We start from the raw sequence: 20,232 nt of genomic DNA on the forward strand, positions 1-20,232 counted from the left end.
TTGAGGGCGGAAGTGACCTGTGGCGTGCGTAGCAAAAATGGGTGTGACCAAATGATTAACAGTGGGAGGGGCTAAGGGGCATGGTTAAACAAAACCTTGTACCTATAAAATATGCTTTGATTGCTGTTCCACAAGCAAGGGTCTCACAGACACAAACCCCAGCACAATCATTGAAAAAAAAAGAATAAATAGCTTCCATTACAAATGGTTTTGCACAAACTGTGGAAGAGTGCGTTAGACAAAGTGTGGCAGGATTCAGGGATGTGTTATGTACAGAGTGCAGGATTCAGGGATGTGTTATGTACAGAGTGCAGGATTCAGGGATGTGTTATGTACAGAGTGCAGGATTCAGGGATGTGTTATGTACAGAGTGCAGGATTCAGGGATGTGTTATGTACAGAGTGCAGGATTCAGGAATGCGTTATGTACAGAGTGCAGGATTCAGGGATGTGTTATGTACAGAGTGCAGGATTCAGGGATGCGTTACGTACAGAGTGCAGGATTCAGGGATGCGTTATGTACAGAGTGCAGGATTCAGGGATGTGTTACGTACAGAGTGCAGGATTCAGGGATGTGTTACGTACAGAGTGCAGGATTCAGGGATGTGTTATGTACAGAGTGCAGGATTCAGGGATGTGTTATGTACAGAGTGCAGGATTCAGGGATGTGTTATGTACAGAGTGCAGGATTCAGGGATGTGTTATGTACAGAGTGCAGGATTCAGGAATGCGTTATGTACAGAGTGCAGGATTCAGGGATGTGTTATGTACAGAGTGCAGGATTCAGGGATGCGTTACGTACAGAGTGCAGGATTCAGGGATGCGTTATGTACAGAGTGCAGGATTCAGGGATGCGTTATGTACAGAGTGCAGGATGCAGGGATGCGTTATGTACAGAGTGCAGGATTCAGGAGTGTGTTATGTACAGAGTGCAGGATTCAGGGGTGTGTTATGTACAGAGTGCAGGATTCAGGGATGCGTTGTGCACAGAGTGAAGGATTCAGGGATGTGTTATGTACAGAGTGCAGGATTCAGGGATGTGTTATGTACAGAGAGCGGCAATAAAATACCAGAGCAGGACCCGAGCAGTAACCCAGGGTGCTGTGAGAGGTCTTGTGCTGCGGCCAGACCCTACAGCCAAGGAGTCTGCCCTTTTGCTGTGTGCCCTCTGCTGTGTGCCCGGACTAACCATTGCCTGCCAGACTGCCCTCGGCTGTGCGCCCGGACTAACCATTGCCTGCCAGCCTGCACTCTGCTGTGCGCCCGGACTAACCATTGCCTGCCAGCCTGCTCTCTGCTGTGTGCCCGGACTTAACCCATTGCCTGCCAGCCTGCCCTCTGCTGTGTGCCCGGACTAACCATTGCCTGCCAGCCTGCTCTCTGCTGTGTGCCCGGACTAACCATTGCCTGCCAGCCTGCCCTCTGCTGTGTGCCCGGACTAACCATTGCCTGCCAGCCTGCTCTCTGCTGTGTGCCCGGACTTAACCCATTGCCTGCCAGCCTGCCCTCTGCTGTGTGCCCGGACTAACCATTGCCTGCCAGCCTGCTCTCTGCTGTGTGCCCGGACTAACCATTGCCTGCCAGCCTGCTCTCTGCTGTGTGCCCGGACTAACCATTGCCTGCCAGCCTGCCCTCTGCTGTGTGCCCGGACTAACCATTGCCTGCCGGCCTGCTCTCTACTGTGCCCGGACTAACCATTGCCTGCCAGCCTGCCCTTGGCTGTGTGCCCGGACTAACCATTGCCTGCCAGCCTGCCCTTTGCTGTGTGCCCGGACTAACCATTGACTGCCAGCCTGCCCTCTGCTGTGTGCCCAGACTTAACCCATTGCCTGGCTGAACTGCCCCTCTGCTGTGTGCCCGGACTTACCCATTGCCTGCCAGCCTGCCCTCTGCTGTGTGCCCGGACTATCATTCAAACTCTAAGACAGCTGAAAGCTAAAAATTGGCCTGGGCAGGCAGGGGGTAAAAGTGTTTGGTTAAAGTGCTTGGAAAATGCATGTACATTTCCGTATATTTTAGTTGCATTTTAGCATGTGTTGACGTGTTGATGCACGTTTTAGCGTATGTTGAAATGCATGGCATTTTATAGGATTTATTATAATTATTATACAGGATTTATATAGCGCCAACAGTTTGCACAGTGCTTTACAATATAAGGGAGACAGTACAATTACAATACATTTCAGTACAGAAGGAATGTGAGGGCCCTGCTCGTGGAGCTTACAATCTAAAGGAAGGGGGAGGTGATACAAAAGGTGATAGCTGTGGGGGATGATCTGGCGGAGGTGATTCAAGTACAGTTCTTAGGTGGAGGTGGGGTAGGCTTCCCTGAAGAAGTGAGTTTTCAATGATCGCCTAAAGGTAGACAGGGTGGGGGCTGACCGGACATGCTGTGGTAGGGAGTTCCCGAGGATGGGAGAGGCTCTGGAGAAGTCCTGGAGGCAAGCGTGGGAGAAGGTGATGAGGGAGCTACAGAGGAGGATATCATGGGAGGAGTGGAGCGGGCGATTTGGGCGGTATCTGTGGATGAGGCTGGCGATGTAGCTAGGGGCAGTGTTGTGGATGGCTTTGTAAGCTGTGGTTAGTATTTTGAATTTTATACATTGGGTTATTGGAAGCCAGTGAAGAGATTGGCAGAGAGGGGCAGCAGTAGCTGATCGGTTGGTAAGGTGTATGAGTCTAGCAGCAGCATTCATAATAGACTGAAGGGGGATAGCCTGTGTAACGGTAGACCAGTGAGGAGGGAGTTGCAGTAATCAAGGCGTGGATAAGTTGTTTTGAGGTGTCATTGGTCAGGAAGGGGCGGATTTTGGAAATGTTCCGGAAGTTGAGGCGGCAGGATTTAGGCAGTGATTGGATGTGGGGCCCAAAGGAGAGGTCAGAGTCTAGGATTAAGCCTAGCACCCTGGCATGAGGGGAAGGACCAATGGTTGTGCTGCTGAGCTTAATGGTAATTTATTGTGACATCAAATGCTGTGGGTCATAAAATAAATCACAAAACAAATATTTTTTCTTTACTTGCACTGCGTTGACCTGCATTTTCTATGCATTGACTAGCCACTTGCCCTCCAGAGGATTTACCCCCCTTCCTGACCAGGCCATTATTTGCATTACGGCACTGTGTTACTTTATCTGGCAATTGCGTGGTCATGCAACACTGAACCCAAATTAAATTTATGTCCTGATGAAGTCACGTGACTTCATTTCCCCCTGATGAAGTCACGTGACCCTGTGACGCAACGCGTAGGGGAGGGGCTCTGACGTCACGACGTTGCATCGGAGAGGCTTGGAGATTTCAGTACGGACGGAGGCAGGCAGAGAGAGAGAGACAGAGGAAGAGGTTTGCTCACTCACTGCTAACTGCATTTGTGTACGCTGTCCTGGATCACCAGGGAACCTTATAATGCTGTGAAATAACACTATCAGTAGCAATAAAATTCTGCTACAAAAAAGGATAAGGCACCATGGTCTTTTTTCTTTGACTTATATTCCCCACACTGGAGAAAGGAGGATATGATAAGGAGGTGACCCCAGGAGGGGAACAAGGAGATCCCTATAGAGCTGGTTTAAATACTCACCTATGAACAGCAGCCTAAGGAGAGAGAGGAGAGTACAGGAGTATCCATAATATATCTACACTTACCCCGTGGAAACATCCTATACAGCAGTATTATTCCATCAATCCTGGAAGGATTTAAAGCTTATTTGCCTGAATTTATTTGGGCAAATATTAAGGTGAGCGCATAGGGAGATCACAAGGCACCTGAGGAAAAAGGGAATAAGGATTCACCTGCACATTGCACTTACTTTAAAAGACTTTTCATTTTATTTATTCATGTATCATTAAGTCTGCACTTGCACATTAATATTAGTATATGTTTTTGCACAAATATTGATTGATGAGTGGCACTTTTTAATGTTAATTTATTTGATTGATATCAGCTCAATTTATTTAGGTGTTTATATAACCATTTTTTGATTCACCTGTCACAGTGATCATATAATTTTTTACCCACTAAGCATAGTGATTTCTGATGAGGTTTTAATATATATAATTATTGGAAGAGAGTAGATTGTATATATATCACAATAAATAGCTATAGGAGCGCGGCACTATTAATATTTTGTTACTGTATGAACACTAATTAGTGAGTTTGTGTGAGTGCCAGCGCACCAAGCGCATGACACTAGTATTTATAAATCATTCACTGAAAACCTTATTTATAATAGCTCACAAGTATTTATCATTTATAGCATAAATTTATGTCCTTTTTTTCCCACGATAGAGCTTTCTTTCTGTGGTATTTGATCGCCTGTGCGTTTTTATATTTTTTTATATATATATAAAAAAAAAAAGCCGACAATTTTAGAAAAAAAAACAATATTTTTTACTTTTGCAGAGCCATACAAAGCAGCGTACTGGAGCTGACAGGAGAGAGAACTGTATTACATACAGTTCTCTCCCCCTGTCAGTAATACTCAGAGATCACAGTGCCAGCGAGTAATCACAGCCAAGGCCATGAATAGCCTATCCAGAAATGCAACATCTGGTATATACATGTGATTTTGTGCACCCCTACTACCCTGTAGCAGTATTTCTGCTATAGGGCGGCAGGAAAGCGGCTAGGGTTGCCACCTCATTCGTTCAAAACAGAACACATATTAATTACACAGGTCCTGTGGTTGATTAACCACTTGCCTGTCGGGCTCTTAATTAAACACAATTAGTGCCTTATCTGCATTCAATTAGCCTCAGAACCTGTGTAATAATGCGTGTTCGGGTTTAAAGGGATGAGGTGGCAAACCTAGAGTTGATCTGTGTTGCGTTTGAATGCACATATGTTGCATTTTAACACAGCGCAGGTAAATGTGTGTAAAATGCAGGTCAACGCAATGCAGCGCTGTGGTTTGAACGGGACACATAAGAAACAATTGATTTTAGGTGTCCTCCTTACAGTCACCTGCACTAAAATGTGGATCAGTGCACTAGTATGAATGGGGCTAACCATCTTCACCATGAGGGGTCAGTGACAGGCGCTGCCTGATTAGGACACCTGAGCTCAAGCTGGAACACATGAGTGCAGAGTGATATGAAAGGGTGGTCTGCCTGACCCTGAAATCTCTTCTTAAAACAGGTGGAGGAAGCAAGTAATCATTATTATCATTTTGTCTATAATCTGTGATTCTGCAGCCCAGCCAACCAAGGTTTGAAATAATGCATCCTGGGATTTTTCTTTATTGTGAGAAAAGTTGATGAGTGTGGAAGAAGTCTTACAAGATGGATGGGGAATCCTCTCTGGAACGATACTTAGACCAATGTGAAGCTCAGGTATACTGATTAGTATCCTTTAAAAATTGAACATCTCATTTTTTTCAGTGACTTATTTTTCTTATCTCTTTAGATTAAGCTACAAGAGATTAATTTTTGTATTCTCATGAGGTTATGTCCTCTTGTTAAGCTGGATTTAACCCAAAAAGGAAACCTTATTGTATTGCAGTTTACCAATTCTTAAATGTGATGGCTGCATTAGTCTTTCTTTTTTAAGCTTGCTTTCTTTTTCTATCTGGTAATCCAGTCAATATATCCTGTTCTGTTTCCACAGAACAAGCTCTCCTGAAAATGTATCAATGTTGAGGCAAACCATTTTCCACTGATGGGTGCATATAATCCACTTTATTCATGTAAAACCTCTTTATTCTACATCCCCCCCCTCCACTATGCAATTCACATGCAGCTCTGTGCAGTGCAATTTCTAGTCCATTCACATTGCCAAAAGTAGTGTATGTGCTATTTTTAAAACTGCGCTGTAATTGGATCCCATGTGATCCAGTGTTGACAGCTGCTGAAGATTGAAAAAGCAATGCAGTTTTTTTTTTTTTTGCATGCGGGTTGAGCTGGGTGCAGGCATGTGAACCAGCCTTAAGGCTAGGTTCACATATGTGCGGGTGGTGCCGCTGCGGATCCGCATGAAAATTTGTGCAGCCGCACAGAGGAATGTGGACCTGCGGGTGGGTGCCATTAGTTCTAATGGCACGCTGCCCACACTGGAAAATGCAGCCATACTGGGAATCGAGATTCCCGTGTGGGCTGTGTGTTCAGAAGTGCAGGGACTTCTTCCCTGTGTGTCACGGGGCATGGGAGTTTATTCAAATGAATGGGTTCTCATGCCCACACCAAGCACGGTCGCATATATGTGAAGCAGGGGTCATACAGGAGGTTTGTTGGTTTGATCACCAGGTGAAAACTGGGGGTGGGCACAACTGACTGGTAACATACACTATCTGTTACATCTTTGGGTTTAATGCCACTCTTAGCCCTAGTTCCCACCCCCCCCCCCATTTTTTGCTATATCAGGTGCGACTTGCATTGACATCTGTGCATGAAGTCAAGCAGATGTCTGCCATGTCGCCCCTGAAGTTGCCCTGACATCTGACTTTGGTATTTGTGCGGCTTCAAGAGAAGTTGCACGATTTCCAAGTGGTATCCACTGTGAACCAAGGCTAAGGGTCCATTCATGCCATGTGCATGAGACTGCAATCCTTAAAGCAGGCGTGTGTCCCTGAACACTTACAATCAGCTTTTGCTGTGATTACCTCCCCCTTCAAATGGTTTGGGGTGCTATTAACAGGGGCAGACTGACAACTCATTGGGCCCCCGGGCAATAGAGGATCATGGGGCCCCTGTGTCCAAACTCAAAAAAGCCTATGAAAAAGGTACCAGGGGCATTTCATGGGGCCCCCTACTGACCCCGGGCCCTTGGTCAGTGCCCAAGTTTCCAAATGGTCAGTCCGCCCCTGGCTATTAATCAATGGCTCCCTCAGCTCACGTTCTGTTCAAGAGCAGTGCATTTCTCTTGTGTGCACAAGTGATCATGTCAGCTTAGCCTTAGCATTTCAAGTGTTTTTTGATACATTAAGATCAACTCTTTATTTATTTCAGGTACTTGTATAGCGCCGTCAATTTACGCCGCGCTTTTACATATATATTGTACATTCACATCAGTCCCTAACCCTCAAGGGGTGTACAATCTAAGGTCTCTATCTTACATTCATACATGCACATACTAGGGGCAATTTAGACAGAGCCAATTAACCTACCAGCATGTCTTAAGAGTGTGGGAGGAAACCAAAGGACCCGGAGGAAACCCATGCAGGCACATGGAGAACATGCAAACTCCAGGCAGGTGGTGCCGTGGTTGGGATTTGAACCAACGACCCTAGTACTGCCAGGCGGAAGTGCTAACCATTTAGCTACTGTGCTGCCCCTTTGACACAGAATGGGTTAAAGTATGTATAGTTAAAGCTTTATTTTTTTTTGGGGGGGGGGGTAATTCGTGGGTTAAGACCCTACCAGTTGTGTGTGTGGTTTTTTTTTTTGTTTTTTTTTTGGGTTTTTTTTTGTGTTTTTCGCCTTCTGAGTTTTTTTTCCTTCACCTTCTGCACTGGAGACACAACAGGAAGTAAGCTGCATTTCCCTCTTCGATAATATTTAATGCGCAGGTGCCCTACCTGATAGATCTTCCCTCCCCTCCCAGTGACCCTGATCACCAGTAAATATAGAGGGCGAATCTACCCAACAGAACAATACATTTCATGGGCTCTAATCCCTATGTTCTATTAAAGTCTATAAATTGATCTATGGGCAGTATTGTACAATGAATCCACCCACATAGTGTAAATAAATCATACTAGGCCTAGCTGATCCCTACCTGAAAGCTTTGTATTAGAAGACATTAGCCTGCTCTGATATTTTATTGTAATGACCAACGTTCAGTCCTTCTGCCTGGTAAACACAAAGCATGATAATGAGAAAATATGTAACCTGGGGAAACGCATGGCAGGGAATATACACCTGTATGCAGTTTTCCCTTGTCTGTGCTGCCACCTAGAGTATTCCAATACAGTTCTTCTTGCCGGAAGCAGTGACCATTCCTGGACATTCCTGTCCTTGGCTGGTCACATGTACATTAAAAGCTGCTCTTTTCACTTATCAGTTTTAGCCATAACTTCATTTTTCTTAAGCGTTTTTTTTTTTACATGCCAACGTTGGTCCTATTGAAATAATTTGGTGCTCAATTGTCTAACTGGCATGAAGGCCTGGATCACACCTATGCAGTGTGCTTTTAATGCAGTTCTGTGCGTTTTTGCACATCGCACATGGTTTTCCTTTTTATAAGAAAAGTGTATAAAAAATACACTACATACACTTCATTCTGCCGCATGCCTATTAAAGTCTATTGAACCAAAAAGTACACAATGTTGGTGCAGGGTTTTTTTTTTTAAATTAAAAAAAAAAAAGTTCCTGACCTTTTTCCAAAATGCAGCGGCTAAAAAACGCATAGGTGTGAACATGTCCCATGGGGAACTGTTAAACGGACTGTAGTATGTTTCTACAAAATGCTCTAAAAACACCTAGGTTTGAACCAGACCTTGGGCAGAAGTTAATACCCCCCCAATGCAAAAATACTCTTTCCTGATGAGAACAAAAAACAAACTCCCTCTATCCTGGAGGGGATGAGTTACCATCTTTCAACGTAGATCCTTAAATATGAACTCCAGGTATGGATGTTTTATAATTGGTGCTAGCTTGGACCATGCTAATTAGGTATGTAATTCTGTATACTAGACTGATACCCCTGGAACCTGACCTCTCTGGTCCAGTGATCTCCCCTTACTTCCAGGTTCCATGCCAAGCTGCTGGCCTGATGTTTTCTAGATACAGGAGGTCAACTGCTCAGCACAGGTGCCACAAGGAGGAGAGTTGGGATGGTGACTTGTATTCCTTTTCTGCCCCTGTGCTGAGTGGCTGACCTCCTGTGTTGAAATCGCAGCAGAACTGCTTGGCACAGGACCTGGAAGCAAGTGGAGATCACTGGAGTAGCAGTGTCTACTTCAGTGATTTCCAGCTTTGGGGGCATTGGTCAGGTATGGGATATACAGTTACATTGTAAATGAGACCAAAGTAACAATGTTTAAAATATCCATACATGGAATTCATCTTGAATACACCTGAACACTGCGTCCTGGGCAAATTCCTTGGCATTCATAAGAACTGTCCGTTTAAAAATCTCATGTGTTCTGAAAGTGGTGCAGCATGTGCCTAATCTCTGTACCTATCTAGAACTTTTACTTGGATCTGGCACATGCTGTGCTACTTTTAGCATGCACGCTGCAAAGCCTGTCTGCATGAGTTTCTTCTCCGTACACCCTAATTGGTGCCACTTTAGTAATTCACAAATTGTTGGTTTCTTATTTTGAATTTGGTGCATTTGTTGCTCTGCGATGTGAAAGTGGCGCATTTCTGGACTAGCTGACTGTTACACAGGTTGTCAGAACCAAATGCTTCATGAATTTGCTACAATACATTTTACTATGGATTAATGCCAGAAAAGAGGTGCAGCATTGATATTGCATTAACCATTTTTTAACAGTGTAACCAAATTTCCTATGACAATCGATGTTCTTTCAAATTCTTTAATAAAAATGTGTAAAAAAAGTGAAATAATTTGGTGCATATTGACGTGGTCTTGTGAGATGTTACCATTTTATGGTTTGATATAGCAGAGACTGAGTTTAAAATGCTTCTCCTGAAAATAGTGTTTTTGCCACTGCCAGCTTGTATAAACCATTGCTTGCAATGGCAAAACTCCAGCTAAAACCTACTTTTAGTATGAAATGGAGTGAGGGCAAAGAAATCCCTTTTGTCAAGTTTTGTTCCATCTATGACATTTATTTCAATGGGCTGCTAAACTTAACTACATTGAGAAAGAAGTGCAAGCACTACTTTTCAGATCGCACTATGCCAGATCTCATGGTATAATGGTACCATGCAGGGGCGGACTGACAACTCATGGGGCCCCCGGTCAATAGGGGATTATGGGGCCCCTGTGTCCTTGCCAAAACTCCAAAAAGCCTATGAAAAAGGTACCAGGGGCATCTCATGGGGCCCCCTACTGACCCCGGGCCCTCGGGCAGTGCCCAAGTTTCCAAATTTGTCAGTCTGCCCCTGGTACCATGTGACCTGATGGCCACAAGCAAGCTGCATTTGAAAGATGAGTTTGGTGTGCCATATTTAACAGTATAATGGCACCTGACTGCATCCCCCAAGGACAGCACGTTGATATGCGGTTTAGGAAACGCACACAGAATGCACCTTTCTGCCACCACGTTCAGTGTGAACTGGTCTTTACAACAGTTGTCTCCTTGTGCTATTACGTTTCTACTGGTTGTCATGTAATCTCCCCAGAACAGTGTAAAATCTACTGCATATCAGCTTGGGGTGTAGAGGTCATAGGCTCCATTTGCATGGGTGTTTAGCCATACAGTAGCTACGAATTCCAGTAGCAAGAATCTAATACCTGTGGTTGGGATGCACAGCTGTGTGCCGATAGCAGTGACCACAGAGCCCATACAATGCAATGACAGGTGGTTGGTGGCCACAGCAATTTGTGACATTTCACACAGCCTGCAGAGATTGTGGCTGGATTCCAAGGTAGCAGTAGCTACCATAGACGCACAGCTGCCATTCCCAGCCACAGGAATCAGATTCTCGCCACCGGATTCGCAGCTTGGCTAAACACCCCTCTGATTAGAGCCGTAAACTGTAAATCCACCCAAAATTTGTTTCCGGTGGAGTGAGGAAGGATTAAACTCCCTGTTGGGTTTTATTGCTGTCATTTGTTTCAGAAGAAGTTGGCTGCTTCCTTATACTGTGTATTTTTCCTGGCATAAGCTGGAGTTTAGGAACGGTGGGGACCAACATACAGAATAAAGGCAATATTCCCAGCCCCCCCCCCCCCAATCCATGTGTACTGGACTGAAATGGTCTCTGAGGTCACACTGATTCAGTTTTACCATTCCCAGAGTTTGCTCTCATCCCTGGATCAAAGCATTGCAAAAGAGACTCCTAAACCATCACTTTCTTGCTGCTGCTGTGCGACAACGTATTACTTTTTTTTTTTTTTTTTTTTTTTTTTTTTTTTTTTTTTTTAGAAATCGATTATTTCTGCATCCTCCCAACACTGTTATATAATTCTGCATGGAACAACTCCTAGCCCTCCAGCAACAACTTAATATATGACCCAATTAGTTTGGTTATTTCTCCAAACCTTTTTCTAAAACATTCTCCAAATTGACCCTTTCTGTGACTCCTTCAAATCGTGCTCAGTTTTTCCAAAGCACTGCCTTCCTATCTCATTCTCTAGTATACCATGGACCAGATCAACCCTCCCTATAAAAAGAAAACCACATGACCTCTGTTCTCACCCTCATAATGGGCTTGGAGCTGAGGGGGAGGAGACTTCTTGACAATAGGGAGGTGTTGCAGCAGCAAGAGCAGTTCACACATATGCGAATTTGGTGCATTTTGTACAGCATCCAATTTGCATGATCTGTGAAAACAATTATTTTCATTGTGCTTGTTCACATGTCTGGTGCAGATTCAGTGTGACTTCTCCTATCCTCCTGAGTCCTATCCATTTTCTGACTAGTGGGGTCTGGCTCAGGTGCGAATTCAGGCCTTAGACTTCTATTATTATTATTATTATTATTATAATACAGTATTTATAAAGAAATAGTGGTGAGACCCTCCTGCGCTCCAAATAATGTGTTTAAACAATTAAAACAAATTAAATATATGAACCCCAAACAGCTGCTAGCATTAAATCATATACCAGTGATCAAGTGAATATAAACCATATAAATGCTGCGCTACATTCAAACTTATTAAGTGAATGTGGAATCCAATGACACAAATCCAATATAGTGACAATAATAATGAAATAAATAATACGTGCTTACTAATAACAAAATTATCAAATAAAACACCCAAAAAATGAAAAAACACAAACTTAAATCTATACACATGTGCATAAAAATACACATACATATAGTTACATCACACGTGCAAATGTGAAGTGAAATGATGGTTGCTTATTAAACGCAAACAAAAAGTCCAATATAAAAATATTGAAGGTGAACAAAACTGTAAACGGTGTTTCCAATAATACTGTAAAGTGACCACAGGTGAAAACAAATCGTGCAGGTATCTGGGTGTAGATAGAGCTTATGAATCCAACCACCTTCTGGATTAGCCCCTCACCTCATCACTTCGACCCTTGCGGATCAAAGAGCAATAATGGATCCCTCTCACAGATCCTCCAGGCACCACAGCACTCCAAAAACGCTTTTCAGGATTTAATATTCCCACTCAAGCTCTTCTCCAGGTATAGGTGAAATATCAATCTCTCCTCGCTGTTCCTTCACATGTGTGTTTCTCTGTGCTCACCTATGGGTAGATAGGTGAGCACAGAGAAACACACATGTGAAGGAACAGCGAGGAGAGATTGATATTTCACCTATACCTGGAGAAGAGCTTGAGTGGGAATATTAAATCCTGAAAAGCGTTTTTGGAGTGCTGTGGTGCCTGGAGGATCTGTGAGAGGGATCCATTATTGCTCTTTGATCCGCAAGGGTCGAAGTGATGAGGTGAGAGGCTAATCCAGAAGGTGGTTGGATTCATAAGCTCTATCTACACCCAGATACCTGCACGATTTGTTTTCACCTGTGGTCACTTTACAGTATTATTGGAAACACCGTTTACAGTTTTGTTCACCTTCAATATTTTTATATTGGACTTTTTGTTTGCGTTTAATAAGCAACCATCATTTCACTTCACATTTGCACGTGTGATGTAACTATATGTATGTGTATTTTTATGCACATGTGTATAGATTTAAGTTTGTGTTTTTTCATCTTTTTGGGTGTTTTATTTGATAATTTTGTTATTAGTAAGCACGTATTATTTATTTCATTATTATTGTCACTATATTGGATTTGTGTCATTGGATTCCACATTCACTTAATAAGTTTGAATGTAGCGCAGCATTTATATGGTTTAGTATTTATAAAGCGCCAATAGTTCGCTCAGCGCTGTACATTACAGAGGGGAACAGATCATGTGACAGAACAATACCAATACAATGCAAAACATGAGGGGATCGAGGGCCCTGCTCTTTCGAGCTTACAATCTAGGAGACTTCTATGGGACCGCTTCTCAATTGCACATCCTTCAGGATTAAATCCTGACCTGATTCTGCTGAACTACTTTGTCAATTAGCTGTGAAAACTGAGGTTCAACTTGCACCACATGTGTGAATCTAAGTCATGTATGAAATTACGAATACACAAGTACGCTGTAAGGAGCTGGGGGTCTGCAAGAGGCAGAGGAACTACACCGAGCTTCCCAGTGAAGAGCTTGTGGGTGGAGTCCTCCCACAGTGGTACTTTTTCACGCAGAGCATGCTCATCAATGTCTGGGACTAGGTAAAGGCTGCAGTCCAGGGGCGGACTGACCATTTGGAAACTCAGCACTGCCCCAGGGCCTGGGGTCAGTAGGGGGCCCCATGAGATGCCCCTGGTAACTTTTTCATAGGCTTTTTTTAGTTTGGGCAAGGACACAGGGGTCCCATGATCCCCTATTGCCCGGGGGCCCCATGAGTTGTCAGTCCGCCCCTGCTGCAGTCATGTGAAAAATCTAACATTAAGGCAGTTCCCTGACTTGGAGATGAGCTTACACTGTGTGCAGTAAGATAGAGTTCCTCTAAAAACGTGGTGTCCTTGTGCCTTCAGTAGATGCATTAGGAGGGATGTGGTGAGCCTGTTCCTGCTCCACCCGTCCAGCATACTTGTTACCTCCGAATAATAGAATGTGTCCCTGCCGAGCACATAGCATGAACCTCGTGTGCTCACTGTTGACTCCCTTGCTTCCAATACTTTGCAGCCAGGTCATGTATCTCCATAATGCTGGTTTGCTCCTGGTTGCTATGGGAGGACTGCTCTGGAGGGGTCCAAACAGTGACCCCCCTCGCTACAGGAGGACCTGCTACCTTACCATGTATCACACCCTTGACTGGTTTCTTCGTGTCTTGCTCTTAATTTCTCATAGCAATGCCACAACTTTCTTGACTTGTTCCTCAAACCCCTTCTTAATGTCGCGACTTCATACCCCTTTTGTGTTTTACTGACCCCGGTTCATTAGATATACCAGAACTATCCTAACTACAATTGTGTGGCTGCCCAGGCATACCTCTGAGATGGTAGTTCATGCAGGCAGTCTCCATTGCTGGTTGTCCTCTGGAGCCCCTAGTATCTTCAGCCCACTTCAGGGCCCTCACACAAGTTGAACCAGGAGTGGAAAAAGCCCAGGATCTCGGGGGGGGGGGGGGGGGGGGGGGGCTATTAATCACCAGGTCCCAGCCAGTGATTCTCTGACTATTGCTGAGGATTTCTGACAAGGGAAAGACCTGTATGTAAACAATACAAATCTCTCCCATCAGATCCTACACACTGCTTTTGTATGGCCATACAAATTAGTGTGCTTACAGTGTAACGCGCACACAGCCCTCATAGTAAAACCGCATACAGTTAACCCTTTGATCGGCCCACATGTTAACCCCTTCCTGCCCTGTGCCATTAGTACAGTGTCGGTGCTTTTTATTAGCACTGATCACTGTATTGGTGTTACTGGGGATGTCAGTGACGGTCCCCCCCGGTGTCAGAATACCTGCCACATGTTGTCTTCTCTGTTACGACGTACACACAGAAACACTCCATAAGACATTTGTTACAATCTGTTGTCTTCTATTAACGTGGGTGGATGATGAGTGTATATTTATAAATGTATTTTCCCGCAGCAACTAGTGCAACAGTTCTTTTCCAGAGATGCATTTAATCAGCTCAGCGACCATCCATAAAACAGAGGTACAGACAAGGCAGATGATGGGGTACCCAGAATACTCATCCAATCATCAAACCTTCAGAGAACCCACTTTCTCCTGACCCCACTCAACCAAAATAACCTTCCCTAATATACACCTTTTTCCCATTCACCAAAGTGTCAATCAATCTGGTTGATTTTATGATCATGTTTGGTCTTAAGGCTGGCCATACATTATACAATTTTCTGCCCAATTTCCTTTAGATTTAACTTCAACTATGTAGTGTAAGGACCTGCCTAATTGAATACAATTGAAAGTGTTTAGGTTTGACATCGGCTTTTGGTAAATCTAAAGCAAAATTCTTAAGACATTTTTAATGTTAGTGTCTAGACCTAGAACAGCTGTATGCATAGGGTTTTTTATTTATTTATTTTTATTAAGTATTCTTGCATGGCAAGACCACTTACTGTTATCTCACATGTATATTCTTCTTATTATAGCCAAATTTACCCCCTAACTCCTCCCACAGTTTTTACACTACATAGACAGTAATATACAGAAACGTGCGGATTGTTCCCAATTGGTGTGCTATTGCTTTGTGGAATGTTTCGCCAAATGGTTTGCGTTTTTGTGGTGAAATTGGTCCCATAGGAATGAATGACAGAATGTTCAAAACTAAAGTGTGAGCTGAAAAATCAGGACATGATTTCTAAACTGCCATCGCTCTGTCATTTTCAAGCCCACCTACACAAATCTTATATCAAAACGTTCAGCTATCCCTGCTGCCAATAAAAATGTCCACGGCTAAGCCATAGTCCTGATAGTTTTCACAATATGACTATTTGTTTACAACTCACGCCGCCCTTTCACGTAAACCATTTTAATTTCGACGTATTGGGACTTTTTTTTTTTTTTTTTTAGCAAAGACAAGTAGCTAATTTATGATGAAATGTTTTTATTTTTTAATTTTTTTTTTTTTTTTTTTTTTTCCCCGGACATGTGTAATACCAAGTGGTGTGGTGTTTTTTGTTTGTTTTTTACAGCGTAAAAAATGCACAGGCAATCGCCACCAAAAGAAAGTTCATTATTTGTGGGGAAAAAAGATGTGGATTTCATTTGGCTGCAGCGTTGCATGACTGTGCAATTGTCAGTTAAAGTAACGCAGTGCCGTAATGCAAAAAATGGCCTGGTCAGGAAGGGGGGGGGGGGGAATCGTCCGGTTGTAAGTGGTTGAAGGAAGAAAGTGACATTCTTGAGACCAATTACAGGTAGTATCCAATAAGGTCACTGGTCTGGGCTTCAACAAAATTGCAGCCTCCAACAAGAAGAAAAGGGCAATGCTGGAGGCAATTTACAGCACACACTAATTCTAGTTTTGGAATGTTGCCGGGGGGGGGGGGGGGGGGTTTGCTTTAAGAGAAGACCTCTTCTTCTTCTCTTTTTTTTTTTTTTTTTTTTTTTTTTTTTAAGTTATTAGTGCGTTTTGGGTGTGTGGGGGTTTTGTTTTTTTTTTTCTCTCCACTCTAATCATTGCACTTTTGTTCTCCTCTCAGGATGTCCTTCACTCTATCCCTCAAATGTACACTCCAATAACTTCCTACGATGACCTAAATATCCAACCAATCCCTGAAACATCCTATAGATCTGATCTGGACCAGTCCAAAGATCTTTCTGCAGATCTGGACCTGAGCTTTCTGCCTGATGACCTAAGTCCTCATGAAGAAAAGAGTAACCAATCAGAATTGCAGGATAGTGGAATTTGCCTGGATGCTTCTGGTCTCTCACAGCCATTCACCCCTTGTGAAAACAGGGATTCTTCCCAAGATGCTTCCAGCCTTCGCCCCATGCCTATAACTCCTATGACGCCCATGACTCCGATGACCCCTGTAGCAGAGTCCTCTGGGATCATTCCTCAGTTACAGTACGTTCTATGCCCAGGTGGTTTGTGTGAAATGTAAAGCCAAATAATGGAGTGTGATATTGTCAAATACTGGACTATTGAACCAGGGCAAATGCAATTTTGAAAAGCAGATTGCCGCCCAACATTTTGAGCTTGAGTCCTTAACAGAGATAACACATCAAGCAATTTGTGACTTTGTTCTAACTTCACTTGCTGCATGATTTTCTTAGGTCAATTATGCCAGGCACTACTGCTAGTGACAACCAGACAGTATGCATATTTAGAAAGTTGGTAGAAGCAGCCTTCCTGTTTCTTTAAAAGAAAGCATTGGTGGTTTTGAGAGAGATGGAGCAATGTGTGTATGTAGATAGATCGATAGTATCTCCCAGAAGTGAGTACACCCCTCACATTTTTGTAAATATTTTATTATATCTTTTCTTGTGACAACACTGAAGAAATGACACTTTGCTACAATGTAAAGTAGTGAGTGTACAGCTTGTATAACAGTGTAAATTTGCTGTCCCCTCAAAAAGCTCACAGCCATGAATGTCTAAGCCACTGGCAACAAAAATGAGTATACCCCTAAGTGAAAATGTACAAATTGGGTCCAATTGGCCATTTTCCCTCCCCGGTGTCATGTGCCTCCTTTAGTATTATAAAGTTTTGGGCGTGAATGGGGAGCAGGTGTTAAATTTGGTGTTATCACACTCTCATACTGGTTACTGGAAGTTCAACATGGAACCTCATGGCAAAGAACTCTTCGCATCAAAAAAAGAATTGTTGCTGTACATAAAGATGGCCTAGGCTATAAGAAGATTGCCAAGACCCTAAAACTGAGCTGCAGAACGGTGGCTGGGACCATATAGCGGTTTAACAGGACAGGTTCCACCCAGAGCAGGCCTCGCCATGGTCGACCAAAGAAGTTGAGTGCATGTGCTCAGTGTCATATCCAGAGGTTGTCTTTGTGAAATGAACCTGCGCTGGGGATGGACTCGATGCAGGCTACAACCACATTAAGAATGTCCTGGAACATGCACACCTTGCTGCCTTCAAATGGACCGGGGGAATCCAAATATACTGAATGAGGAAAGAACAAAGAGAGGGCACACAGGCTTAGTGCATTACCATAAAAAATGTTTAATAAGAAAGTAGGTGTTGTACTCACAAATGAGAGCCTCTGAGGAAGAGGCAAGTCCTCGAAACTCATTAGCCTATTGGATGTCTACACTCCCCATTGCAGACTGTTACTCAGCGCGGTGTTGACCCAGCTGTTCTTTTATGATGTGCCTTGACTTTATTCTCATTTGTGAGTACAACACCTACTTTATTTCTTATTAAACATTTTTATTGGCAATGCACTAGGCCTGTGTGCCCTCTTTGTTTCCTCATTCAGTGTCTTTGTGAAATGTATGAGTGCTACCAGCATTGCTGCAGAGGTTGGAGGGGAGGGGGGTCAGCCTGTCAGTGCTCAGACCTCGCGCCGCACACTGCATCAAATTGGTCTGCATGGCTGTCGTCCCAGAATGAAGCCTCTTCTAAAGATGATGCACAAGAGAGCCCGCAAACCGTTTGCTGAAGACAAGCAGACTAAGGACATGGATTACTGGAACCATGTCCTGTGGTCCGATGAGACCAAGATAAACTTATTTGGTTCTGATGGTGTCAAGCGTGTGTGGCGGCAACCTGGTGAGGAGTACAAAGACTACAGTCAAGCATGGCGGTGGGAGTGACATGGTCTGGGGCTGCATGAGTGCTGCCAGCACTGGGGAGCTACAAGTTGAGAGAACCATGAATGCCAACATGTACTGTGACATACTGAAGCAGAGTATGATCCTTCGGAGATTGGGCTGCAGGGCAGTATTCCAACAGAACTACCCCAAACACACCTCCAAGACAACCACTGCCTTGCTAAGGGTAAAGGTGATGGACTAACCAAGCATGTCTCCAGACCTAAACCCTATTGAGCATCTGTGGGGCATCCTCATACAGGAGGTGGAGGAGTGCAAGGTCTCTAACATCCACCAGCTCCGTAATGTCGTCATGGAGGAGTGGAAGAGGACTCCAGTGGCAACCTGTGAAGTTCTGGTGAACTCCATGCCCAAGAGGGTTAAGGCAGTGCTGGAAAATAATGGTGGCCGCACAAAATATTTACACTTTGTGCCCCCTTTGGACATTTTCTTAGGGGTGTACTCACTTTTGTTGCCAGCAGTTTAGACATTAATGGCTATGTGTTTTATTTTGAGTAGACAGCAAATTTACACTGTGATTTTATGGCTTTAAAAATTCAGTGTGGGAAAGGGCCTGCCTTTCTGATGGTCAAAGCAATGGTGGCTTTACCCAAGCACCCCATTATCTGAAGCTATGTGATCCAACATATTTGGGAGGGGCTGATGCTGGGGTACATTCATCAGCCTGTCTGAGTTCCTTTTGGCTCTGAAATGGAGGACAAATGTATTGAGGTTAAAAGCCAATACAAGAACAGTGGGGCTTACTTGTTCAAAAGCACGGTCAAACTACTTTCATGTTCCCCCCCCCCCCCCCCCCCTTTTTTTTTTTTTTTTTTTTTTAATCGCTCAATCCTGATGCCTTCTATCTCTGTATGTTACGTTTATTTAATGTCTGATTGCATTAATACTTAATAATAAAAATGTCTTTATTGGGAGCATAATAGTTGTGTTTTTGTTTGTGGTGTGTTTTTTTTTTTTGTTTTTTTTTTTCCAGTACCATACTTTCATGTCTTGGAACAGACACCTTTTTGGACAGCAGCATTATAAATCTGAGGATGTAAGGGACGAAGGCTTAAAGTATAAATTCCAGTCAAAACCTAAATCCACTCTCACCCCCCATTCTAAGCCTATTCTATCTACCCTGTGTATTTTGAAGTCGCTCCAGTCTGGTCACGGGATATCTCCAGCACTGGCTTCCCTGTAGAGCAGAGAGCAATGACAACAGCTGCAGACCTGTGATGTCACCCATAGGCTTACTATGGGGCATTCCTTGTTGGCTGTCCCTCTACATTGAAGCTGGGCTGGAAGTCGGTCATGTGACCGGACTGGAGCACCTTCAGAATAGATAAGTGTAGATATCTTCCTCTTACGGGGTGCATAGAATAGGCTTAGAATGAAGGTGTGAATAGCCACCACATCCAATTTGTCAGCTGCAAAATATTGTTTTGGGGATTAAATACTGCGTTTAAAGGTGACAGTGAGGAGCCTCCATAAGTGGACATGAAAGTATCTGGATTACATTGAAAATGTACTGCTGTTTAAACTCTTCAGCTCTGTCCAAAGGTTTAACATAGTATATTTAATCTGTAGGCTAAACGCTATCTTCTTGTATAGCCAGTTTTAATCTGACCCTCCTCTCTACCCCTGGGGCAATGATCAGCTAAATCTATATTTACTTCTGCAGATTCCCTGCCCCATGATAGCCTTGTGCCTGAGCGGCTAATAACCAAGCAGCAGTTTTGGGGGGGGGCAAAAGCTGAGAATATTAATATATTTTCATTGATTCCTGGTGATAGATTACAAAATTGTGATCTTAATTATATATAAGTTAAAAATTTTTGCTGAAGTTCAGATACCATTACACAGCTACAAACCTACCCTGCACTCTT

General features: G+C 43.6%; 1 protein-coding gene across 1 annotated transcript in view; it reads left to right on the plus strand.

Moving 5' to 3' along the window:
- The window catches only part of LOC149445310 (TATA box-binding protein-like 2), a 30,225-nt gene that overhangs the window by 3,408 nt on the left and 6,585 nt on the right, over positions 1–20,232 (plus strand). Inside the window, 1 exon segment of the mRNA XM_089653938.1 lies at positions 16,187–16,637. Coding sequence (XP_089510064.1) covers positions 16,187–16,637 — 451 coding nt within the window.

This window comes from Staurois parvus, unplaced genomic scaffold (genome assembly GCF_062004578.1).
Source record: "Staurois parvus isolate SC_StPar_1 unplaced genomic scaffold, SC_StPar_1.0 ptg000729l, whole genome shotgun sequence".
NCBI classification, from domain to species: domain Eukaryota; kingdom Metazoa; phylum Chordata; class Amphibia; order Anura; family Ranidae; genus Staurois; species Staurois parvus.